This window comes from Panthera tigris, chromosome B4 (genome assembly GCF_018350195.1).
Source record: "Panthera tigris isolate Pti1 chromosome B4, P.tigris_Pti1_mat1.1, whole genome shotgun sequence".
NCBI classification, from domain to species: Eukaryota; Metazoa; Chordata; class Mammalia; order Carnivora; family Felidae; genus Panthera; species Panthera tigris.
This window is the reverse complement of record NC_056666.1, coordinates 114,643,247-114,670,981: the sequence shown is the minus strand read 5'-3', so window position 1 is coordinate 114,670,981 and position 27,735 is coordinate 114,643,247. Positions and strand designations below refer to the sequence as shown.

The 27,735-nt window shown below is 36.6% G+C and overlaps 1 protein-coding gene across 4 annotated transcripts in view; it reads left to right on the top strand.

Annotated features, from left to right (window-relative positions):
* Positions 1-27,735, top strand: part of CEP83 (centrosomal protein 83) — a 120,357-nt gene that overhangs the window by 47,501 nt on the left and 45,121 nt on the right. For all 4 annotated transcript variants that reach the window (XM_007085624.3, XM_042992900.1, XM_042992899.1 and 1 more), the window contains 3 exons: positions 745-876; positions 24,069-24,320; positions 27,528-27,659. In XM_007085624.3, the coding sequence (XP_007085686.2) occupies positions 745-876; positions 24,069-24,320; positions 27,528-27,659 (516 nt within the window). The remainder of the gene's footprint in view (positions 1-744; positions 877-24,068; positions 24,321-27,527; positions 27,660-27,735) is intronic.

Here is a 27,735-nt window from a genome sequence, read left to right as displayed (position 1 = left end):
GTGTGTTGAACTATCATTGTAATATTATATATAACACATATTGTATCTATATATAATTTATTATTGTTATTTTTAGGCATGAGTGAGCATATGTGTATGAGCAGGGAGGGATAAAAGGAAAGAGAACCTTAAGCAGGCCTACACCCAGTGTGGGTCCCTCCAAGGGGCTTGATCTCACAACCTGAGATCATGACTTGAGCCAAAATCAAGAGTCAGATCTTTAACCAACTGAGCCACCTAGGCGCTCCTATCATTGTACTATTTGATTGAACCTTAAGTTATTGTACTAAATATTCAAATGATCTTTTATCTACTTTGAATTCATCCTGTCTGGCTTTCAGGAAGCTATTTTCTATTTTACTGTAGAGTTAATTTTTAAAAATTAATTATGCTTTGAAAGGTGTACTACATTCTTAAATATTAGTTTTTTAAGCCCAGAGGTCAAAAGTGTTGATGTGCTATTCATTTTTATTATTATGAGAATCAGTGAGGAAATAAGGTTAATTGAATGATAATTTGCTTTATTGGCACTTTCTTAAGAATGTACTGATTCTGTATATAGGATTCTTGTCATAAAATTTTTTTTCAGGGTTTATTTATACTTATGTTAAGCTTATTTTTTACTTTTTAGAATGGCTTTCAATATAATGCAATTTAAAATTATATTTGCAAAAGCGATTTTTGGAGTAAGTACAAATTTCATTTATAAACTTGTCTGTCATAAATTGCAATCTTTTAATTTAGGAAGTGGAAAAGTATAGAACCGAATATAATAAACTCCGCTATGAACATACATTTCTTAAATCAGAATTTGAACACCAGAAAGAAGAATTTGCACGTCTTCTAGAAGAAGAAAAAATAAAATGTGAATCAGAGGTGAGTGACTATACTAGTTTAAGTCATTATCCTTCTAGACAGTAAAATTTTGTTTTTTGTAAATCCAAGTTAGAGTTGATTGCATAATTAAGTTTCATTAATTAATGGTGAAGTATTTGGCATGATTTTCATCTGCTCTGTAGTAACAGTTTTGTGTGTGTGAACATTCTTTTTGGCTATTAGATTTTCCTCTTTTTTTCCTCCTTTATTTTGCCCCAGTCAATGCAGATAGACAGTCCCTTTTCTCCCGTAGCCACAGAGACAGACTTCTTTTAACAAATATAGTTTGTTTATATCATTTTTTATGTGTACTGTCCCCCTCTACTTTTTGGGACCAAACCACATCCAGGAGAGCCCTGACTATCAGCCCATGTACCTTGTTTCTACTGAGAGAAATAAGGGATTTATACTTTATGGTGTGCCCATCACATTCAAGAAGTGAAATTTGTTCTTTCTGACATCTACAACTGCGGAATTTTCTTTCTGCTGCCTACAGCATGTTCCCGTACTCTGTCTCTATTGTTTGGGCAGCCTTTCTACTAATTTTAGTATTTTGTCTCCTAATTTTGCCAAAAGCGAGATAATGTGTTTATCATTCTTTATGTAGTTTTTACATGATTTTTTTCGGGATGGAAAGAAATACCAATTTTGTCCTGCTGTATTCAAATAAGATAATGCTGGTTGAATTTGTTAAAAAAAAAAAAAAAAAAGCTTGGTATCTGCAATTATGTGAAACATTCTGTGTACAAACACATCTGCATTATGTATTTATTTTGTTGCCTTTATTTGGAATTAAGAATTAGAATATACTCACCTTCCTTAACCAATTTCTAACTGGATCAGACTGATCTATTTTTAATCAGTGAGCATACTGTTCCATGATTGTTTGATGTGTAAGAAGCTCTATGAACATTAGATCGTTTTGAGTCCACTGATGATACAATACTAGAAAACTATAAATACTTATATAATAGCCTTTTTTATTAAAAAATTCTTTACAACTTTAAATGCTTTGTTCACATATAATCTTTTGTTATAATAGTGAGATAGGACAGGACCGTATTGTTTTGTCCATTTAAAGTGAGGACACTTGAGGGGTGCCCAGCTGGCCTAGTCAGTAGAGCATGCGACTAAATGATAAAATCCAAAATAATAAATCTAAAATCTAAAATAAGAAAATCTAAAAAAAAAAAGGACACTTGAAGCACAAGATAAGCAACTTGAGCAAAGTCTCATAGAAGGTCAACAGCCAAGTTTACAGTAGAACTCAGGCACCCCAACTATCAGCCCAAAGTTTTTAAAGTTTGAAATTACCAATGATTTGAAGTTGACAAACCAATTAGGAGCCATCCACCAACTAATTTTGTCAAGAGATCTGTCAATCTATGCTCCTTATGATGATGAAAAGTTTTGCATCTGTAATTTTGACAGACCTAAAGGAATTACATTTAAAAATTTTCTTGTGGAAAATAGGAATTAAAGATTTCCAGCCTAAAATGTAGGTTTAGTGTATTGAAGAGTAACCACTGAGGTTAAGGATACTGGTGCTTTATGTTATACTCTGCATTTCAAATCTAATGTTGATGTTTATCTGGTAGTGATTATTTATATTCACTATTTTCTTAGTTTTATTGTTTTTCTAAAGAATGAAACCTGCATCTGAAATCTGATGACTAATCTAGTTTTCACCCTTGAAAGATCAAATAATATTCACTAAAATTTTCAAGGGGTCAGTGGTGTCATTAATTTTCCTAGTTTAAATGTCTTATGACATTGTTAGAAATCTGAAGATAAACAGCTAGCTTAGAAGCCATAATTAACAGAGACTAGAAGAGTAAAACTTTCCAATAAGACCAAAGTACTTTCTACTTCCCAATTGATTATTCAAGGACAGTATTAATTAGTGGATAATTGGATATGCTCTTTCATTCCATCACTTTATACTCCAGTTTCTATGTACAAGAATAGTAAAACCTAGTGATATGATTGTAGATCAGGAGACAGGAGTAAAACTTCAAAGTGAAGACGACTCTTGCCATCTTCCAATTTTACAATTTAAACTGGCATAAAATATATTAGTTTGTACTAAAAATAATTGGCTTTTCTTGCGTTAATTAAGGATTCACACAGTACCTATGCATTTTCACTTGTAAAAGAAGTGACTGAATATTCTTTACTGTGTTGGTGCTTATATGAATAGGAAGATTCTGTTAGTGTTTTCATGAGAAGGCCTCCTGTGATTCACATTTCCCTCATGATATTCTGAATTAAAAAGAATGTATTAAAGTAGATGTCTTTATCTTATGAATAAGATAATGTCATGATTTTTCAATGCATTTGGCTGTAAGTACATACTAAGTCTGGACTACATATAGATGCAATTCTGAAGTTGCCTATATAGGCATTGTTTAAAGTGATATGCTGTGTTTTCATTATGTTATTTTGTGTCTAATTTTATATTCTGCAAATAGTAATGAAGAACAATACAAAGGGTTTTAGGTACAGGTGATTATACTGGTTGACTGAAAGAGTGAAAGAAGCAAGAGTAATTCAGTGAGGAAGTATGATGTTGAGAGAGGGGCAGTGAGCACTGCATCATATAAAAAACTTTAGGGTGGCAATATACAATGACAGGTCCCTGAGATTATTCCATCAGGCTCTCCAGACTGAGCTCTACCTTGGCTTTTATTGGGCTGATAAGATGTTCAGTTTCCTGTGACAAAAAGAATTTTTCTGGGTCCCTATTACCACAGGCTATTTTTTTTCTTTTTTCTTTTTCTTTTTTGTTTTAAATCAAATTATTTTATTGTCAGTGTTAGATTTTCAGTGTAATTTATAATAGCATTCACAATAATACCCTATGTTTCATTTTTGGCAGATTTATACAGTGTAGTCTTGGCTTTGGGAGTAGATTCCCGTGATTCATCACTTATATACAACACCCAGTGCTCATCCCGATAAGTGCCCTCCTCAGTGCCCATCTCTCATTTTCCCTGCTCAGCCCCCCACCTCAACCCCCCACCCCCATCAACCTTCAGTTTGTTCTCTATTTACGAGTCTCTTATGGTTTGCCTCCCTCTCTGTAACTTATTTTTCCTTCCCCTATGGTTTTCTATTAAGTTTCTCAAATTCCACATATGAGTAAAAAATAAGATAACTGTCTTTTTCTGACTTATTTCACTTAGCATAATACCTTCCAGTTCCATCCACATTAGATTTCATTCTTTTTCATTGCTGAGTAGTATTCCAGTGTGTGTGTGTGTGTGTGTGTGTGTGTGTGTGTGTGTGTGTGTGTACACCACATCTCCTTTATCTATTCATCAGTTGATGGACATTTGGGCTCTTAATTTGGGTTCTCAGCCCATAATTTGGCTGTTGTTGAAAGCACTGGTATAAACATTGGGGTACATATGCCCCTATGAATCAGCACTCCTGTATCCATTGGGTAAATTCCTAGTGGTGCTATTGCTGGGTCATAGGGTAATTCTGTTTTTGATTTTTATAGGAATTCCACACTGTTTTCCAGAGTAGCTGCACCAGTTTACATTCCCACTGACAGTGCAAGAGGGTTTCTCTTTCTCCACATCCTTGCTAACATCTGTTGTTTCCTGAGTTGTTAATTTTAGCCACTCTGACTGGTGTGAGGCAGTATCTCAACATGATTTTGATTTGTATTTCCCTGATAATGAGCAGTGATGAGCATCTTTTCATGTGTCTGTTAGCCATCTGGATATCTTCTTTGGAAAAGTGCCTATTTATGTCTTCTGCTCATTTCTTCACTGGATTATTTGTTTTTTGGGTGTTGAGTTTGGTAAGTTCTTTATACATTTCTGATACTAACCCTCTATCCAATATGTCATTTGCAATATCGTCTCCCATTCTTTTGGTTGCCTTTTAGTTTTATTGATTGTTTCCTTTGCTGTGCAGAAGCTTTTTATCTTGATGAGGTCCCAATAGTTCATTTTTGCCTTTATTTCCCTTGCCTTCAGAGGCATGTCTAGTAAGAAGTTGCTGCAGCCAAAGTCAAAGAGGTTGTTACCGGTTTTCTCCTCTAGGATTTTGATGCTTTCCTGTCTCACGCTTAGGTCTTTCATCCATTTTGAGTTTATTTTTGTGTATGGTGTAAGAAAGTGGTCCAGTTTCATTCTTCTGCCTGTTGCTGTCCAGTTCTCCCAGCACCATTTGCTGAAGAGACCATTGGATACTCATTCCTGCTTTGTGGAAGATTAGTTGGCCATACCTTTGTGGGTCCATTTCTGGGTTCTCTATTCTATTCCATTGGTCAATGTATCTGTTTTTGTACCAGTACCATACTGTCTTGATGATTGCAGCTTTGTAATATAGGCTAAAGTCCAGGATTGATGCCTCCAGCTTTGCTTTTTTTTTTTTCAACATTACTTTGGCTATTTGGGGTCTTTTGTGGTTCCATACAAATTGTAGGATTGTTTGTTCTAGCTTGAGAAGAATGCTCTGCTATTTTGATTGGGATTGCATTGAATGTGTAGATTGCTTTGGGTAGTAGTATCGACATTTTAACAATATTTGTTCTTCCAATCCATGAGCATGGAATGTTTTTCCATTTCTTTGTGTCTTCTTCAATTTTTTTCGTAAGCTTTCTATAGTTTTCAGCATACAGATCTTTTACCTTTTTGGTTAGGTTTCTTCCTAGGTATTTTATGGTTCTTGGTGTACTTGTAAATGGGATCGATTTCATGATAGCTCTTTCTGTTGCTTCATTATTGGTGTATAGAAATGAAACTAATTTCTGTACAATTGATTTTATATCCTGCGACTTGACTATATTCAGTATCAGTTCTAGCAATTTTTTGGTGGTGTCTTTTGGGTTTTCCATTTAGAGTATCATGTCATGTATGAAAAGTGAAAGTTTGATTTCTTTGCCAATTTGGATGCCTTTTATTTCATTTTGTTGTCTGATTGCTGAGACTAGCACTTCCAACACTACATTAAACAACAGTGGTAAGAGGGGACATCCCTGTCGTGTTCCTGATCTCAGGGGGAAAGCTTTCCGTTTTTTCCCATCGAGGATATTATCTGTGGGCACTTCATATATGGCTTTTATGATGGTAACGTATGTTCCTTCTATCCTGAATTTCTTGAGAGTTTTTATTAATTCTCAATAAAATTGTTGAATTTGATTTGCTAGTATTTTGTTGAGAATTTTTACACCCATGTTCATCAGGGATATTGACCTGTAATTCTCCTTTTTAATGGGGTCTTTGAGAATGAAGGTAATGCTGGCTTCAGAGAATGAGTCTGGAGGCTTTCCTTCTGTTTCTATCTTTTGGAACAGCTTGAGAAGAATAGGTATTAACTCTGCTTTAAATGTCTGGTAGAATTCCCCTGGGAAGCAATCTGACCCAGGACTCTCTATTTGTTGGAAGATTTTTGATAACCAGTTCAACTTCTTTGCTGATTATGGGTCTGTTCAAATTTTCTATTTCTTCCCATTTGAGTTTTGGTAGTGTGTGAGTGCCTAGGAATTTGTCCATTTCTTCCAGATTGTCTAGTTTGTTGGCATATAATTTTTCATAGTATTCTCTAATAATTGTATTTCTGTGGTGTTGGGTCTGATCTCTCCTTTTTCATTCATGATTTTATCTGTTTGGGTCGTCACTCTTTTCTTTGTGAGAAGTCTGGCTAGGGTTTTATCAATTTTGTTTATTCTTTCAAAGAACCAGCTCTCAGATTCATTGATCTGTTCTGTTTTTTTGGATTCTATATATTTTTAATTTCTGCTCTAATCTTTATTATTTCTCTTCTTCTGCTGGCTTTGGGATTTCTTAGCTGCTCTGTTTCTAGTTCTTTTAGATGTGAGGTTAGGTTCTGTGTTGGGATCTTTCTTGCTTCTTGAGATAGGTCTGGATTGCAATGTATTTTCCTCTTAGGACTGCCTTTGCTGCATCCCAAAGGGTTTGGACTCTTGTGTTATTTTCATTTGCTTCCATATATTTTATAATTTCTTTAATTTCCTGGTTGACCCATTCATTCTTTAGTAGGATGTTCAGTAACCCCCATGTATTTGGAGGCTCTCCAAATTTCTTCTTTGGTGGATTTCAAGTTTCATAGCATTGTGATCTGAAAATGTGCATGGTATGATCTCAGTCCTTTTATATTTGTTGAGGGCTGTTTTGTGACCCAGTGTGTGATCTGTTTTGGAGAATGTTCCATGTGCACTTGAGAAGAATGTGTATTCTGCTGCTTTTGGATGAAAAGTTCTGAATATATTTGTTAAGTCCATCTGGTCCAGTGTATCATTCAAGACTATTGTTTCCTTATTGATTTCCTGCCTAGATGATCTGTCTAGTGCTATAATTGGAGTATTAAAGTCACCTACAATTACAGTATTATTATCAATACATTTGCTTATGTTTGTGATTTATATATTTGGGGTTTCCACGTTGGGGGCATAAACATTTACAATTGTTAGCTTTTCTTGATGGATAGACCCCTTAATTATGATATAATGCCCTTCTTCATCTCTTGTTAGTCTTTGGTTTAAAATCTAGTTTGTCTGATATAAGTATGGCTACTCTGGGTTTCTTTTGACATCCAGTAGCATTTTCCATCCCCTCACTTTGAATATTTACGTGTCCTCAGGTCTAAAATGAGTCTCTAACGGGTAGCATATAGATGGATCTTGGTTTTTTTATCTGTTTTGATACCCTGTGTCTTTTGATTGGGTCATTTAGTCCATTTACAGTCAGAGTAATTATTGACAGTTAGGGATTTAGTGTCATTGTGTTATCTGTAGGTTTTTGTGCCTGTAGTGATGTCTCTGGTCCTTTGTGATCTTTGCTACTTTCCACTCACAGAGTTCCCCTCAGGATCTCCTGCAGGGCTGGTTTAGTAGTCATGAACTCCTTTAGTTTTTGTTTGTCTGGGAAAGCTTTTATCTCTCCTTCTATTCTGAATGACAGCCTTGCTGGATAAAGGATTCTTGGCTGCATATTTTTCCTATTTAGCGCATTGAATATTTCCTGCCACTCCCTTCTGGCCTGCCAAGTTTCAATGGACAGGTCTGCTATTACCCTTATGTGTCTACCCTTGTAGGTTAAGGCCCATTTGTCCCTAGCTGCTTTCAGAATTCTCCCTTTATCTTTGTATTTTGCCAGTTTCACTATGATATATTGGTGATCAGTTTTTGTTGATTTTGAAGGGAGTTCTTCATGGCTTCTGGCCTTGGATGTCTGCTTCCTTCCTCAGATTAGGGAAGTTCTCAGCTATAATTTGTTCAAATAAACTTTCTGCCCCCTTGTGTCTCTCTTCTTCTTCTGGAACTCCTATGATAGGGATATTACTACGTTTTCATTGAATCACTTAGGTCTCTAATTCTCCCCTTGTGGTCTAATAATTTCCTGTCCCTCTTTTTCTCAGCTTCATCATTTTCCATAATTTTATCTTCTACTTCACCTATTCTCCCCTCTGCTTCTTCCATCCTTGCTGTCACTGCATCTAGTTTATTTTGCATCTCATTTACAGCATTTTTTTCTTTTTTTTTCTTAATTTTTTAATGTTTGTTTACTTTTGAGAGAGAGAGAGAGGCAGATTCTGGAATAGTGCCACCTCCTTCCCACAGTACTCAAGGGAAGGTATTGCTCTCTCCCAGAGCGCCCGCCTTTCTGCTGAGATGGCTACCGAGCCTCAGGGCTGGCTCCCCTCCCCCCAAGGCACACGAGTGTGCACATAGCTCTGGTCCGGAGAAAACTGCACAACTCTGAAAACGCCCATCTTCACTCCTAAGGCTGTTTTCAAGGTAGAAACTGGCTCTCTCTTATTTATTTTTGAGAGAGAGAGACAGATCGTGAGTGGGGGAGGGGCAGAGAGAGAGGGAGACACAGAATTGGAAGCAGGCTCCAGACTCTGAACTGTCAGCACAGAGCCCCACACTGGGCTCCAACTCAAGAACCGTGGGATCATGACCTGAGTTGAAGTGGAATGCTTAACTGACTGAGCCACTCGCATGCCCCCATTTACAGCATTTCTTAAATTTTTTTTTTTTTTAACATTTATTCATTTTTGAGAGTGAGAGAGACAGAGCACAAGTAGGGGAGGGGCCAAGAGAAGGAGACACAGAATCCGAAGTAGCCTCCAGGCTCCGAGCTGTCAGCACAGAGCCGGACGTGGGGCCTGGACCACAAGATCATGACCTGAGCCGAAGTCAGACGCTCAACTGACTGAGCCACCCAGGCGCCCCTTTACAGCATTTCTTAATTCATCGTGACTACTTCTTAGGTCTTTTATTTCTGCAGCAATTGATTCTCTGCTGTCTTCTATGCTTTTTTCAAGCCGAGCTATTAGTCTTATGGCTATCATTCTAAATTCATGTTCACATATATTGTTTATATCTGTTTTTGAGCAACTCTCTGGCTGTTATTTCTTCCTGGATTTTTTTTTTTTTTTTTGAGGAGAATTCTTTGGTTTCATCATTTTGGCTGGTTTTCTGTCTTTTACATGTTTTAATACCTTGTTGTGCGTGCTGCACCTGTGAGTACTACTATATTAAAAAGGGGTCATACACTGTCCAGGGCCTGGCACTTTAGGAAGTGTTTTTGGAGTGTGTCGCATGCACTGTGTTGTTGTGTCTCTGGTTGCTTGATCTCCGTTTTCATAGAGGTGGTTTTGACCTTCCCAGGTGTACTTTGATTTGTTCGTTGAAGTAACCCTGGAAAAAATGATAAAAGGGGTGGGGGGTTAGGAGGCCTTATCCCATACAAAGAGAGAAATGAGAGGGGCAAGAAAAAAAGACCAGGTAGAGAATCAAAGAAACTATAATGCTTAATTTAGAGAGAGAGAGGAAAATAAAGAAAAAGGAGATACGGAAAAGATGTAAAAAGAATAGAGTAAAAATGTCTGACTAAACAAACAACCAGAACAGAGAAAGAAGAAGAAGAAAAAAAACATACATACAAATAAAAAGAATTGACCAAAAATCAGATTAGAAAATGCAAAACTGCAGGACAGTTGTCTGTCGGTGCTTTGGACCCGGTGGCTGTGCTGGTCTGGAGGAGAGGCTGTCTGCTTCTGTCAGTCTCACTCCATAGATAAGCAGTTACCAGGTACGGAGGGGCAGGGTTTGGTGTAAGCGGGTCCTGCCTCCACTGGGGTCTGCCGTCCTGTTCCCTGAAACCCCAGCATGTTGGTGATGAGGAGAAAAATGACCACACCCCAGTTTCTCCTCCCCCATCCAGATATCTCAAACCACGCTGTTCAGGCAGCCCTCCCAGAGCCGCACAGCCAGCTGGCTTGTCCTGGGCCACAGTCTTCTTTGCCTCCTAGGTGCTTGGCTGAGACTCAAACCTGATATCTTTAAGGATTCTGCTCTGCACGGGCCGGATTCTGAAATAGTGCCACTCTGCCCAGTCAACAAGGGGCCTCTGGCTGGCACCTGCAGGGTCTTTTGTCCTTGGAGGGGCAATATACCCCCTTCCCACAGTACTCAAGGGAAGGTACTCCTCTCTCCCAGTGCATCTCCCCTTTCCACTGAGATCACTATGGAGCCTCAGGGCTGGCATCCCTCCCTGCCCTGTGCACATAGCTCTGGTCCGGAGAAAGTCGCACAACTCTGAAAACTCCCATCTTCACTCCTAAGGCTTTTGCAAGGTAGACACTGGCTGTCTCCAGACCTTTTGTTCTCTGGTGCATGGTCTGGAGAGGTTTTTCTCTTGTCCAATTACAGTCCCACACTTCCACACCCTTTCTCTTCCTTTTGTCTCTCCACCGAAGGGGTTTCCCCCACTCTGTGACTAAGACACTTGTTTTATCTCTCCCAGTTCGCAAACACACAGCTCTGTCCCACAAAGCTGTCTCTGTACACCTGTGGATAGGTTTTCGTCAGTCTGTATCCTGGATTCCTGGAATTCCAAGTGTTCTGACTGCAATACTGCTGTATTTGAGGGAGGGGGGAAATTCTGGTTTCCCTACTTCTCTGCCTTCTTGACTCCTGGCCTCTTTTTTCTTTTTTTTTTTTAAATGTTCATTTATTTATTTTGTGCATGCGAGAGAGAGTGAGTAGGGGAGGGGCAGAGAGAGAGAGAGAGAGAGAGAGAGAGAGAGAGAGAATCCCAAGCAAGCTCTGTGCTGTCAGTGTAGAGTCCATGTGGGACTCGATCTCACAAACCATGAAATCATGACCTGAGCTGAAATCAAGAGTTGGGCATCTAACCCACTGAGCCACCCAGGGTGCCCCCACAGGCTATTTTTTTTTTTCTTACAACACTGGTAGCACAGAACTGACAGTGATTTCCTCGTTTTGTTCTTTATCCTGACACATGTATCTTAAAACACTTCTTTTTTGTCCTGGTATGTTCTGAAGTCCTAGTTGGCCCATATGGCTCCTTTATCTAAAATATTCCAAGTTCTCTAACTTGCAGCCTTCTCAGATTACTATGAACCATGTTACAATAGGCAAAAATCTCCCAAATTAAAACTAAATTACCTCACAGTGGGAATTCTCTGGGATTGACTTTTGCAACATTTTAGAAGGGCTTTGTGAAATTTTACTCATTAAAATTCTCTGTGTGGATGCAGTTTAGAATATCTCAAAAACTAAACTTTTTATATCTAAAATTTTTAATGTCTAAGATGTTTATTTAACGTGACATTGAGAACTGACTGAACTGAACTGTGTGCCTTAGTGTTCTCATCTGTAAAATGGCATTAACTGTAGTTCCTATCTCATGGAGCTATGAGATTTAATAAATTACGACCTGTAAAGTGCTTAGATGAGTACCTAGTGCCTAGCACAGTAAATTCCAGCTATTGTCATCGTTTGAATTTGCATGTACTCACATCTTTTGAGTCCTTTAGCATGCTGGAGTTTCAGTGTCAGGTCTGTACTTGAAACCATGTGAATAGTTCCAAGGCATCTCTCATTTTACTCCCTGCGCCTCCCACCTTCATCTCACTCCTAGCACTCTGACTGCTCTGCTTGTAGGCACTCTGTGTCCTTACAGCATGTGTTTTGTTATCCCTATTCTCTTGTTCAGTCTGAGTAAAATTACTTAAAAAAAATTTTTTTAAATGTTTATTATTAGAGAGAGACAGAGAGCAAGCAGGGGAGGGTCAGAGAGAGATGGAGACACAGAATGGGAAGCAGGCTTCAGGCTTTGAGCTGCCAGCACAGAGCCTGGTGCGGGGCTCGAACCCACAGACTGCGAGATCATGACTCGGGCTGAAGTCGGCCGCCCAACCGACTGAGCCACCCAGGCACCCCAGAGTAAAATTATTTTTAAGACATAGTGAACATCAGCTCTTTTCCCTACAGTTGAACCTCATTCCCTAATCTTTCTGTAACTGTGTCTGGAGTTCTGAGAATTGCTTTTTCCCTGTGACTATCTTTCTCTTACTAGGAGAAAGTAGGGGTATAAGGAAAGGAAACCATAACATCCAAAATTGGATTAAAATATGAACTTCAGATTTGTAAATAATTTAAGTGTTACTTTCTTAGTAAAAAAATAAATGGCAAAATGTTTTGTATTCCATCACTAATTTCAGAAAAATTAATTCTAGTACATAAAGGGGAAGAGGAGAAACTTAGAATTGTAGAAATATAAAAAGGTGAACTAAATTGATTTTAAAAACTGAGATCTAAGAACCTGAAACTTCACGTGCAAAATATTTACCATAATGCCTGACACACAGTAAATGTTCAAATTAATGGTATTATTACTGTTAGTACCTGGCAACATTAATCATAGTACTAATTATCAAAATAAATGTAGCAGATATTTTAAAATAGATTTCAGATTTGTAAATGACAAACTGTAGAATTTGAAGAAGTGAAATACATAGAGGGAAGATGTAAATTCATACTTACTTTATTGAGAGTCATTTTATATACTTATTTGAATTCTGTCATATGTAGGAATTAGATAATCATTGTTCCCATTTTATAAGTGAGGAAACACTCATTTATGAGAAAACATTCATGAAGCAATGAGAGACTAGTCCAAGGTTAGTAGGTGGTAGAACCATGATTCAGATCTAGGTAGTCTGGGAGTTTCTGTTTCTGGCCATAATAGGGACTGAGTTTTTCTTAAGACCTTCACTAAAAACTGACACAGAATATAGGAAACAGTGGTGTGCAGACTGGAAAGCATGTAGTACAAGGCAGTGATCCCTGAAGGAAGGAAAAAAATGAATAATCTCTACAATTGGCCCATATTATGTCCATCAGAGTGGAAAGGCTTTAATGCATGGTGCATTGAGTAGAAGATTCAGAAGGGTTTTACTTCAGTAGTGAAGCCAAATTAGCCCCACACTAAAGGGTACTCTGGTTCTCCCTAACAAGTGTAAAAGCAAGGTCTAAAAGTATTAAACTATTTCTAAGTAACCTAAAAGCATAACACAATGAAGATTTTAAAGTATGTAAAGGAATCCAAAAGTATCTAGTACTGAAACAAACAAACAAAACCCCATAAAATTCACAATGTCTGACATCTAATAAAAAATGACTGGGCAGCCCAGATTGGTTCATAAGTTATGGGTTCCTAATAAAACATTTAAGGAAGAAATTATGTCAGGTCTCTGCAGTCTTTTACAGAAAATAAAGTCAGAGGTAATATTTCTTAACTCATTCTGAGAGGCCAGATACCTAATACCTAAACCAACCTAATACCTAATATCTAAACCAAAGACAACAAAACAAAACAAAAACTATAGACCACTGTCTCTCATGAACAAAGATTTCAAGAATCCTGAACAAAATATTAGCAAATCAAATCCAATACTGTATAAAAAGAATAACACACTGGGAACAAGTAGGTTTTTTAAAATTTTTTTTAATTTTTTAACGTTTATTTATTTTTGAGACAGAGAGAGAGCATGAATGGGGGAGGGTCAGAGAGAGAGGGAGACACAGAATCCGAAGCAGGCTCCAGGCTCCGAGCTGTCAGCACAGAGCCCGATGCGGGGCTCGAACTCACGGACCGTGAGATCATGACCTGAGCCGAAGTCGGACGCTTAACCGACTGAGCCACCCAGGTGCCCCAACAAGTAGGTTTTATGCCAGCCATGGAAACCTGGCTGAACATTACAAAATGAATTAATGTAATTTGTCACATCAACAGGCCAAAAAAGAAAAATCAAATGATTGTTATCAGTTGATGCAGAAAGAACATTTGACGGAATCCAGCATCCACTCATGATAAAAACTCTCAGCAAACTAGGAAGAGAGGGGAACTACCTTAACGTGTTAAAGAACATCTACAAAAACCCTATTGCTAACATCATACTTAATGATGAGAAACTTAGAGCTTTCCCACTGAGGAAACAATGAGGCAAGGATATCCTTTTACCACTCCTTCTCAGTACTGGGAGTCTTATTCAATACAGTAAGACAGGACAAGAAAAGACTTACAAATTTGGTAGAAATAAAACTTTGCTCGATTATCTACGTAGAAAATCTGAAACAGTGAACAAAAGCTCTTGAAACTAGTAAGCAGTTACAGTGAAGTTGCAGGATAATGTACAAAAGACCATCACTTTCTGTGTAATAGGAATGATGAGGTAGAATTTGAAATGAAAAACACAGTATCACTTGTGTTAGCATCCCCCAAAGGGAAATACTTAGATATAAACCTGGAAAAAAGGTAGAAGATCTATATGAGGAAAACTAAAAAACTGGTGAACAAAATTAAAGAACTACATAAATGGATAGTGGATAGGAAGACAATGTCAGCATGTCTGTTCTTCCCAACCTGGTCTATAAATTCAGTGCAATCCCAGTCAAAATGTCAGCAAGTTACTTTGTTGGTCTCAACAAACTGCTCTTGAAGTTTATAGAGAGAAACAAAAGACCCAAAATAGCCAACACAATATTAAAGAACAAGGTCAGAAGACTGACACTGTCTGACATCAGGATTTACTATAAAGCTGTTATAATTAAGACTGTGTCCTTCTGGCAGAAGAATAGACAAATAGATCCATAGAACAGACCAGAGAGTCTAGATATAGACCCATACAAATAGAGCCATTTGGTCTTTGATAAGGAAGAAAAGGCAGAATGGAGAAAAAGTCTTTTCAACGAGTGGTACTAAAACAACTGTAAATGCACATGCAAAGAAAAAAAAATCTAGACACAGACCATACACCTTTCACAAAAGTAACTAAAAGTAGTTCTACTTTTAGACCTAAATATAAAACTTAAAATTATCAAACTACCAGAGGATAACATAGGGGAAAACTTAGATGACCTTAGGTTTGGTGATGACTTTTTAAATACAATACCAAAAACATGATATATGAAAGGAGTAATTGGGAAGTTAGACTTTATTAAAATTAAAACATCTGTGAAAGACATTGTAAGGAGATTAAGAAGAGAAGCCATTGACTGGTAGAAAATATTTGCTAAAGGAACACATGATAAAGGACTGTTATTCAGATTATACAAAGAATTAATAAAACTCCACAGTAAGAAAAAAACCTAGTTTAAAAATAAGCCAAGCACTTTAACAGACCTTTCACTGGAGAAGATCTACACATGCAAAATAAGTGTATGAAAAGATGTTAAACAATGTATGTTATTAGCGAATTGCAAATTAAAACAAGATACCACAAGACACTCATGAGAATGGCCAGATCCAGAACACTGGTGATACTAATTGCTGGTGACAATGTGGAGCCAAAGGACTTGCCAGCATTACTGGTGGGAATGCAAAATGGTACAGCAACTTTAGAAGACAGTTTGACAGTTTCTTACAAAACTAAACATAATCTTACCATGAGTTGCAGCAGCCATTCTTCTTGATATTTACTTAAAAGAATTGAGAATTTATTTCTGTACAACCACCTGTGCACAGTTGTTTCTAGCAGCTTTATTCCTACTTGCCAAAACTTCAAAGCAATGGATATGTCTTTCAGTAGGTGAATGGTTAAATGAACTGTGGTACATCCGGACGTGAACAGATAGAGAGGAACCTTTATTACATATTACTAAGTGAAAGGAGCCAATCTGAAGAGGCTGTATATACTGTAGTATTCCAAATATATGACATTAAGGAAAAGGGAAAACTATGGAGACATTAAAAATGTCATTGGTTGCCAGGGATTAGGGGAGAGGGAGGGATGAACAGGTGGAGCACAGAGGATTTTTAGAACAGTGACACTGTTCTGTGTGATATTAAAATGGTGGGTACATGCCAGTATACATTTGTCAGTATCCATAGAAGGTACCACACAGGAGTGAGCCCTAATGTAAACTATACATTTTTGGTCATAATGTGTATTACTATATGTTTATGAGTAGTAACAAATCTACTCCTCTGATGTGAGATGCTGATAGTGGTGGAGGCTGTGGGTATGTGGGGGTAGGGACATATGGGGACTCTCTCTGTATTTTCTGCTTGGTTTTGATGTAAACCTAAAACTGCTCTAAAATTCAAAGACCTTTTTTTTTTATAAAGACTTTAAAAAAACTTTTCAGTGTAATTAACTTACAGTGTTATATTAGTTTAAATGTACGATATAGTGATTCAGCAATTCTGTATATCACTCGGTGGTCATCATGATAAGTGTACTTCTAATTCCCTTTACCTATTTTACCCCCCCCCCCCACCTCCCCTTTGGTAACCTCCAGTTCTCTGTAGTTAAGAGTCTATTTTTTTTGTCTCTTTTCTCCTTGTTCATTTGTTTTGTTTCTTAAATTCCACATATGAGTGAAATCATATGGTATTTGTCTTTCTCTGACTTATTTCACTTAGCATTGTACCCTCTGGATCCATCCATGTTGCTGCAAATGACACTATTTCATTTTTTTTTATGACTAACACTCCATTGTGTGTGTGTGTATACACATGAGATCGTCTTCATTCATATATCAATGGACACTTGGGTTGCTTTCCTAATTTGGTTATTGTAAATAATGCTGCAATAAACATAGGGGCTCATATATCTTTTCAAATTAGTGTTTTCATATTCTTTGGGTAAATATCCAGTAGTGCTGTCACTGGATCGTATGGTAATTCTGTTTTTAATTTTTTGAGAAACCACCATACTGTTTTCCACAGTGGCTGCACCAGTTTGCATTCCTGCTGACAGTGCTTGAGGGTTCCTTTTTTCTACATCCTCACCAACATTTGTGTCTTCATGTTTTTGATTTTAGACATTCTAACAGGTGTGAGGTGGTATCTCACTGTGGTTTTGATTTGCATTCCCTGATGATGAATGATGTTGAGCATCTTCTCATGTGTCTGTTGGCTATCTGTATGTCTTCTTTGGAGAAATATCTTCTCATGTCTTCTGCTCATTTTTAATTGAATTATTTGTGGGTTTTTTGGTGTTAGGTTGTATATATACTTTATATATTTTGGATACTAACCCGTTACTGCATATGTCATTTGCAAATATCTTCTCCCATTCCATAGATTGTCTTAGTTTTTTTGTTTCCTTTGCTGTGCAGAAGCTTTTTATTTTGATGTCATCCCAATAGTTTATTTTTGCTTTTGTTTCCCTTGCCTCAGGAGACATATCTAGAAAAATGTTGCTATGGCCGATGTCAGAGAAATTACTGCCTGTCTCTCTCAAGGATTTTTTTTTACAGGTTCAGGTCTCACATTTAGGTCTTTAATTCAGTTTGAGTTTATTATTGTGTTTGTGTAAGGAAGGTGGTCTAGTTTCCTTCTTTTGCATGTAGCTGTCCAGTTTTCCAAACACCGTTTGTTAAAGAGATTGTCTTTTTCCTATTGCATATTCTTTCCTCCTTTGTTTAAGATTAATTGACCATATAATTGTGGGTTATTTCTGGGCTGTCTATTCTGTTCTATCGATCTGTGTTTTGTTGTGTGTGTGTGTGCCAGTACCATACTGCTTTGATGACTGCAGCTTTGTAGGATATCTTGTAACCTGGGATTGTGATCCCTTCAGTTTTGTTCTTTTTTTTCCAAGATTACTTTGGCTATTCAGGGTCTTTTGTGGTTTCATAAAATTTTTAGGATTATTTGTTCTAGCTGGGTGAAAATGTGATTGATACTTTGATTACATTAAATCTATGGATTGCTATGGATAGTATCAACATTTTAACAATATTCTCCCAATCCATGAGCATGGAATAAAAACTTTTTAATTGACTGGGCTTGCAGAGAAGCAGGAGAATTTATTTCATAATGAAGAAAAAGATCAATCAGCAGAAACAGACCTAGAAACAGCCCTGGAGTGTTAATGGAAGCCATATTTGACTCTGTGGTGTCAGTGGAGGCCACGTGGGGAGCAATAAGTCATTCCTATCCCTGCCATCTAGGTTGCTATCCATGCACCTAGTAGGAGCTGGAACTCCTACTTCTACCCAGCATGGGTGTCATGAAGAGCTTCTCCCCACCCTTGGGTATCATAGAACTAACGTGGGGAATGTGGACTATTACATGCACTTGGTAGTAATGAGAGATAATAATCCTTTCTCTGCCAGAGCCATGTTCTAAAAAGCCAGCTAAAATAAACTTTAAATAAGATCCAGAGTCTCCTAATACAATACCCCCAAAATCTAAATTTCAGTAGAAAATCACTTGTCATACTGAGAACCTGGAAGATCTTAAACTACATTAAAAAAGACAATAGATGTTAACATTGAGATGATAGAGATATTATTAGAATTTCCTGACAAAGATTTTAAAGCAGCCATGGTAGAAATGTTTTACTATATAATTATAAAGTTGAAACAAATGGAAAAAATAGAGTCTTAACAAGGAAACAGAAAATGTAAAGAACCAAATAAAAATTTTAGAACTGAAAAATATGACTGTTGAACCTGCCCCCCCCCACCAAACAAAACAAAATACAAACCCTCAGTTGTTGGGCTTAACAGCAGAATGGAGGGGATAGAGGAAAGAATCTGTGAACTTGATGATAGAACATTAGAAATTACCCAGTCTGAACAAGCTACAGAAAGCATATTAAATAACACAGAGAGCCATAAGTTCCTATGGACTATAAGAAAAGATCTAAAATATTTGTCCTTGAAAAGACAAAGAGGGCATTGTTGAAAAAGTACTTGGAGAAATAAAGGCTGAAACATTATCACGTGCGGAAGGGAAAGAAGTAACAACTCATAATTATCCAGCAAAAAATGTCCTTCAGGAATTAAGAATAAATCAAGACATTCATAGAATAAGGAAAACTAAGACAACCTATTGCCAGTAGTTCTATCCAAAAGAATGCCTATGGGAAATTCTCTAAACAGAAAGAAAACAGTAAAAGAATTAGTCTCAAAACATCAAGAAGGCTAAAAGAACACAGTAATCAAAACTATGAGTATATACAATAATTGTTCCTTTCTTGAATCAGTTTTCTAAATTTTGTTTGATGGTTAAAGCAAATATTATAGTACTGTTTGATGTGGTTTTAAATGTTTATACTGGAAATTAAGGCAATTATAAACAAGGGCAAAGGATGTAAAGAGAAGTAAAATTTCTAACTATAACTTGAACTGGTAAAATGAAACCAGTAGGCTATGATAAGGTATATCTAAGTAATTCCCAGAGCAACAACCAAGAAAACTATACAAAGAGATATGCTCAGAAAATTATAGATAAATCAAGTGGAATCCTAAAAAAATGTTCAAGGAACCCACAGGAAGGCAGGAAAAAGGAAACAAACTTAGAACAAGAAATAGGAAAAAAAAAAACTGAAGCCATAAAATATTTATAGTCACAATAAAAGTAAATGGTGTACATATATAAAAATTAAAAGAGATTGATGGAGTTGATGTTAAAAATGAAAGACCCAACTATATGCTGTCTATAGGAAACCTCAAAAATAACAATATAGGTAGTTAGTAATTAAAAGAATGGAAAATTATATGTCTTATAATAAAAGAAACATAAGTGGTTGTATTAATATCAGATAAAGTAGACTTCAGAGCAAAGAAAAGCATCTGAGGTGGAAGATTATATAATGATGGAAAATGTCAGTCTGTCATGAAGACGGGAATACTAAATGTGTATGAACCAAACAGAGCTGCAAAATATAGTAAGCAGAAACTAGTAGAAGTAAAAAAAAAAAAAAAAAAAAAAAAAAAAAAAAAAAAGAGCTGAATCCATAATTATCGTTGGAGATTTGGCACCCTTGTTTCAACAATTGATAAAAAAAATTTGAATCAGTAAGGATGTAGAACTCAACAACACCATTAACCAACAGAATCCAATCAACATTTATAGAACACTCTACCCAACAAGAGCACCTAAACATGTTTTTCTTCAAGTGGCTATTAAGGGTATACCCAAACAGGCTATATCTTGGACCATAAAATAAACCTCAACAAATTTATAAAAATTGAGATTATACAAAATGAATTCTCTAACCATAATAGAATCAAGCTAGAAATCAATATCAGAAAGATAGTAGGGAAATCCTCAGTTGGAAATGAAATGATACCCTTCAAATAATTCATAAGTCATAGAGGAAATTTCAATGAAAACATATTAATGAAAAATAATTTTAAGAAATACATTAGCCTGAATGAAAATGTGGATACAGCTAAAGTATTGCTGAGAAAAAATGTATAGTGCTAAATGCATTCATTAGAAAACAGGAGAAAAATACCAAATCAGTAATCTAAGCTCCCACCTTAAGAACCTAGAAAAAGATCAACATAAACCCAAAATAAGTAGAGGGAAGGAAATAAGAAAGAGAAGAGCAGAAATTGAAATCAGAAGAACAGTAGAGAAAATCAGTGTAGCAAAGAGCTGTTTCTTTGAAAAGATTAATAAAATTGACAAACCTGTAAAAATGACTGCCAAAAAAAAAAAGAGGGAAGGTACAGATTATCTATATCAGGAATGAAACCGAGACTATCACTACAGGTCTTGCACACGTCAAAAGGTTGATAAGGTAATCTGGTGAATGGCTCTACCCAAACAAATTTGACAAACATAGATAAAATGGCTCAAAAGGCAGATACTACCGTAACTTACCCCATATGAAATAATTTGAATAGCCATATAACTATTAAGGAAACTTAATTCATATTAAAAACTCACCAAAAGAATGGTTTCCTTGGAGAATTCTACACAGTGTTTAAAGAAGAATGAAAACCAGTTCTATACATGTCTTACAGAAAATAAAAGAGGAGGGATGTTACCAGTTGGGGAAATGGTAAAGGGTACACAGAACTCTGAGTTATTATTATATTTTTAATATTTATTTATTTATTTTGAGACAGAGAGAGTGCACACGAGTGAACACAGGTGTGAGCAGGGGAGGGGCAAAGAGAGAATGAATCCCAAGCAGCATCTGCGCTATCAGCACAGAGCCCAGTGTGGGGCTCAATCTCAAAAACCATGAGATCATGACCTGAGCCGAAATCAATAGTTGGACAGTTAACCAAATGAGCCACCCAGGTGCCCCATGAATTATTTTTTACAATTGCATGTGAACCTACCATCATCTAAAAATAAAATTAAAAAAAAAATGTAAACAGGAAAAAGTTATAAAAGTAAGAATGACAACAGACTTCCTTTTGGAAATAATATAAGTCCAAAGACGGTAGAGAAATATCTTTAAAATACTAGACAAACAAACAAACTTAGGCTGTTTGATTCCAGAACCTGTACTCTTAACCATTACTCTATGCTGCATCATAAAGATCATAAAAACAGATGGATGGAACAATTAGATAGACTCCTTTTTCCTTTTTTGGAGAGGAAACTCCTGGTGAGTTAGAGTGGTACGACCATCCTTTGAAAAGAAGATAAACAACAACTGTTCTTAGTCCCAGATCTGTTTCTCGTTTCTGTTGTTTCCTTTACTTCAACAATTTTTTAAAAGTAAAATTGGTTAATATGTCATGTTTCCTGTCAGGTAAGCTTATATTCTAGAAGAGAATGAAGTAAATGTAGGGTAACAATATGGGCAAATTTGGATAAATGTCATAAAAGAGAAATTCAAACAAAGCCTTTGGGAAATTTAGAGAAAGGATTGAGAGTACGACAGATTAAGGCTATCAAGAAAGATTGAGTGTGAATCTGATTGAGAGTGGAGGAAAAGGGAAAAGCTGAGGATATGTCTAAGATCTGTGTCCTGATGACTAGGGCAAGGGCAGTATCATAGCGGTGATTAAATATAAGCTCTTTGGTGGCACAGTTTTGTGATTATTTGCTTGTCTGCTAGGTTTGTAATGTATCCTTACTACCTAGAACAGCCCTGAGTACATAGTAAATGCGCAATAAATATTTGTTACATGAATGAATAAACGAATAGAGAAATTAGAAGGCGATGATCACCAGATTTCGTAGGGACGATTTGATAGTGAGCTCTAGTTTGGGAGTTACAATTGTGGGATCTAATTGTGACTATGCTATTAGCCAGCTTCATCCATAGTTTGAACTATCACGTCAGCTATCACACACATGACTTTCAAAACTATTGGAGAGAGCAATAATATAGGGAACATGCTGGTCAAGAACATGAACTGTCTGACCTTGCATGTAAAATGAAGATGACAAGAGAAGTTACTGTTACTAAATGCAATTTTATGTCTAGTGCACTTAGCTTGGCACTTGGTCATAATACTGAGTAAAGGGCACCATTGTTTGAACTTGAGTTCCACTTGGACTTTGACCTAGATGAGCCAGCCACCACATCTCTGGTATAGCACATTAAAACTAAAACTGTATTTGAATTACCTCATGCAAAAAGCTAAATTGTATTTCAAAGATGGCCAGCTTAATACCTTCATTTTACTTGGTGCCAAAGTGGAAAAAGTAACTTGCACAAAGTCACACAGAGAATATGGAGGGAAAAAGGTAGTCAGGGACCAAACTTGTGGGGGGTAGTGTTTATATGTAAAGGGTGGGAGGAAAAATAGGAAAGAGACACTAAATTAGTTAAGCTTGAGGCTGAATTTTATAGCTGCCTTCTATGATGAATTTTATTTTCTGGGGAAAAAAAATGGTGTTTTCCTGCTAGATAGCTCTACCTGTATTTCCCATTGACATCTTTAATTCAACGTGTCTGAAGCCAAATTGGAATCACTGCATGTTAAAACTGAAAATGATTTTTGAGGGCCTTCAGTCTATACTCTCATTTTAGAGATGAGGAAAACAGATTCTGCTCTGTGGTGGAGCTCTCACACTTCTTAGATTCATTAGTAGCAAAGTGAGCCATCATTCATCTCTTGGGTCACTTTTGCCCATGTTGCAGAGTGTTACTTTAAGTCCTTTTGGGTTAGAGTGAGGCTTCTAGGCTCATCCTGGCTACAGACAACCTCTAGTGTTGTTAAGAGCAGTCGGGTTTTTTTTGTTTGTTTTTTTTCTTTAAACAGCTGACTCCTTTCAGTTGAATCACATGAAGAAACCCCATATATAAAAAGAGACTAAAAAAGAGGAGTTGCTCTGGCTAACAAAGATTTGGTGGTGATGGTGGTTGGGGAGATCAGGGAAGAGAAAGAATGAGTTTTACCCTGATAACTTGGCCCCTGATTCCTGGAGGTGAGGGGCCTCTGAAGTGCCTCTGAGGTTAGGAAGCAGTGTGAAACTCCGTGATTTGGAGGCCTGGGGGGTCCGGCAGTGAGGGTTGGTATGAATGAGAAGACCACTTGTGTTTCTGTTCATCCTGTTTTCCCGTGACTTTTCCACATACCCTGGAGTAATAATTTTTAGGTCTTTCTTGAATCTAATAATTAAGAACTAGGCCATCAGTGCAACTAGGGCCTAAATAAACTCTCAGCTGTCATTTTAAAACTCTCATCAGTCACATTTGTAGGTATTTACACAGACAAGCAGCTTTTTTGTGAATTAAGTGGCCTTGAAATAGATAATTTTATTAGTATAGACAAAGCTCAAGTATTGTCACGTGAGGAAAAGCTTAGTGGCAATCAGCATATTGATCTTGCATAAACCCTTTATAATGTTCTGATGAATTGTAAAATACTTGACATATTTTTAATTACTTTTATACTATTATTTATAATTTTGAATTTTAGCAACTGATGAAGCCCTGTGCTTAGAGGACACCATGGGGAGATAGAGGGAAAATAGGACAAGGTCCTTGCCCTCACATTTGAGTCATGCTGAATACAGAATGAAGAATGTGACATTTTAGGTTTTTATCCTTTGTACTTGCTTTTACCACCTCAACTTCCATATTGTGTAATTTTTAATTTTAATTTACTGATGTGTAAAGCATATTCATGACTGAAAATTCACTAATTTAAGATTCTGTGCTTTCTTTCAAATTATTACTAGATTGCAGGACTGGAGAAAGATAAAGAAGAACTACATAATCAACTGCTTAGTGTTGATCCCACAAGAGACAGCAAACGAATGGAACAACTTGTTCGAGAAAAAGTCCATTTATGTCAGAAAGTAAAAGGCTTAGAGGCTGAGGTAGCCGAATTAAGGGCTGAAAAAGAAAATTCTGGTGCTCAGGTAGAAAATGTCCAAAGAATTCAGGTACGGCAGTTGGCTGAGACACAGGCTACGGTCAGATCCCTGGAGGTAAGATTTTAATTGCTTCCCGGTAGAGTATGGCATACTTTTTTGAAAGTGCAATCGACAAGCCTTTGATTTTTAGAGCACAAATGTATGCTTACCAATCTAATGCTGATGCATTTGTAGAGTCCCAAGAGTATAGATTCTTTTTGTAAAGAAGAAAGCTATTGATTCATAAGCAATAGCTATGCTACTACATTTACAAAGGGATTATTTATTCTTTGGGAGCCAAAACACCTAGCCAAAATGATTTAACCCTTGAAATGCCAAAGAGTAGAATATGCAAAATTTTCAAAATTTGAGTTTCTGAGGATTAAAGTCATCTCCAACCAGAAGGAACAATTTATTCCTGGATAGTTATTTCCTTACATGGGATTCAAGGTATTAAAATCAAAAGACCTGTTTAAATAAAAATACCATACTTTTATATCTTATGACAGCTTCTTGCCAGAGTAATACAATACAACCTGGTACTAATGCATGTAAGTCTTTAGTGAACTATTTTCCTGAGTTTGTTAGAGAAATATAAGAGCTGGCAGAGCTAGGCTGGTACTCCTAGAGGTATTCTTCTATGAAAATTCTTGGTTTCCATTGTTTGAGAGGAAAACTTTCCTTATACTCTTAGTTTCAGTGATTGGGGATTGTGAATTAAACTGACAATAGGTTAACAAGAGAAAAGATGGATATTTATGTAAGTAAACAGGAGTTCACAGAAAAAATGTGGCTCAAAGTGGTAGAATTTGGGGCTTGCGTGTCATCCTTTTAAAAAATATTTATTTTTGGGGCGCCTGGGTGGCTCAGTCGGTTAAGTGTCTGACTTTGGCTCAGGTCATGATCTCATGGTTCGTGGGTTCGAGCCCCGCGTCGGGCTCTGTGCTGACAGCTCAGAGCCTGGAGCCTGCTTCTGATTCTGTCTCTCTCTGTCTCTGCCTCTCCCTTACTCACGTTCTGTCTCTGCCTCTCAAAAATAAATAAATGTAAAAAAAAAAATTTTTTTTTAAATAAATAAAAATAAAAAATATTTATTTTTGAGAGAGAGAGAGTGCAGGGAAGGGGCAGAGAGAGAGAGGGAAACAGGATCTGAAGCAGGCTCTGCACTGAGAGCCTGATGCAGGGCTTGAATTCCTGAACCAAACTGTGAGGTCATGATCTGAGCTGAAGTCAAAGGCTTAGCTGACGCAGCCACCCAGGTGACCCTGCATACCATCTTAATAGGGAAACGAGACGGGGACAAAAGGCACTTAGGGGAACACAAATGACTTTTAGGAAAGATAAACAGGCCCTTCGGAAAATAGATGGGAGATATGACAGTTTTGTGACAGTGTCTGTATAGGTGATTTTTTATCCTTCTCCCTAAATAGGAGTCAGTCTTCACTGGCTATAAAACCCAGACAAGGGGATTTATAATTCTTTTTGGTGGCTCTGGTTTTTGGTAGCAGAGAGGAGTTCGGGGAAAAACGTTTTCCTGTGTCTATTGATTATCAAATGCCTTCAGCTCAAAATAATTTTTATGCCACGATGACATATTCTGGATCCCTTAACCACCTTGTTTAGGTATGCTTACTTTTCCTGGTTTTTAGTGTCTAACATATAGCAAATATACTAGTTTTGAGCAATCAAAAACTAGTTTTGATTTATTTTGAGCAATCCAAAGTGTGTGTGTGTGTGTGTGTGTGTTTAGAATAGTTGTGAAATGATTAGACTTGTAGGGAATTAGTGGGCATCTAGCAAAATAGTGTTTTTTTTTTCAGCCAAAAAACTGGGTACAGCCAAAATATTGATATGTTTTGAAGAATAGAAGTCATCTTTTTATTTTTTGATGAAGCTTCTGACAGTATTTATTGGTTTCCTGAACTAAAATTGTATCATTGGACCTTAGACATGAGGCAGTTCAAAATGAGACTTTTATGTTGCTACCTTTCCAGTATTAATGTATTTATAGTGACTGAGTAAGTGGATGATTGCAATTGAATACAGTGTTTGATCTCAATGCAGAGCTTTTTATTGAGGTCATTTGGAGTGCTGATTTTCAGGACAAGTTCAATGATTACAAAAGATGGGAGGTTCATTTGTGACACTTTCAAAGAGTTAATTTTATCATTTGTCAGATGAAATGAGAATAAGCACATGAGAAGAAGCATTTTTTCTTCTTTGATTTTTTTTTTTTTTTTGGCTATCATTGTGCTTGCCCAAAGACTATCATTTTATATTTGAGGAAAATAGTTTTTTCTGAATTACTTGTTGAATATACTCTTTAAAATTTTTATTTTTAATGTTTATTTATTTTTGAGAGAGACAGAGGGCGAGCAGGAAAGGGGCAGAGAGAGAGGGAGACACAGGGTCTGAAGCAGGTTCCAGGTTCTGAGCTGTCAGCACAGAGCCCAACATGGGGCTTGAACCCACAAACCGTGAGATCATGACCTGAGCCGAAGCCGGACACTTAACTGACTGAGCCACCCAGGTGCCCCTGAATATATGCTTATCGTATTTAAGATATATAGGAAATGAGATCTTATAAAACCGTGAAGCTTATTTTTTAAATGTCAAACATTTTAACTATTTTGAGTGGAAATATTTTTAAAAAGCATTTAGTTTTCATTTTCAAGTTAAAGAGTACTATGACTGTTACCAACCAGAAATTTTCTCGAAAATTTACAGACTTAAGAATCTTTATTATGTGATGGGATCAAGAGCTATTGAGCTCTTTGTTCATACTTCCAGAGGCTCCAGATTGAGAATTTTGAATTCTTAAGTCTCTCTTTTTTTTAATCTCCCTTGATTTTCAGAGTTTTTGCTCTCACCTACTACTGCAAATGAGCCCTTTCTTCTACTTTCTAATATACTTTTATATTTCTGAGATACATTGAAACCCCCAAAATGTTTGTTCGAATTATGTCAGCAAGAAGAGTAAATAGGTGTCGAGTACACAGAGGTACACTCTCATGAGAGAAGTTTGTGAGTTGTATTTTGGTGGTGGCTGTTGATAATGTCATTTGTGTAGATGCTCTTGTTACATATTTCCAGGAGCAAATATCATTCATTTTAATTCTACCAGTTACTTTGAGGAAACTCTTGTTGTTTTGGTGCATGTTAGTATTGATGAGGTTTTGAGTAGTTGGGGCTAGTATGATTACACATATATTTAAAATAGTGCTTATTTTTATACAATTCCAACATTTATGAATAAATTAAAAAAAATTTTTTTAATTAAAGGCTGAAAAACAGTCAGCTAAACTACAGGCTGAACGCTTGGAAAAAGAGCTACAATCAATCAACGAACAAAATACTGTTTTAATTAGTAAATTGCATAAAGCTGAACGGGAAATAAATACATTGACCAGTAAAGTAAGTCATCTTATGTTTGTACTTCATTCTTTAGAATGCTTGATACTGCATAATGGCAAAGAAATTTTGTATTTTA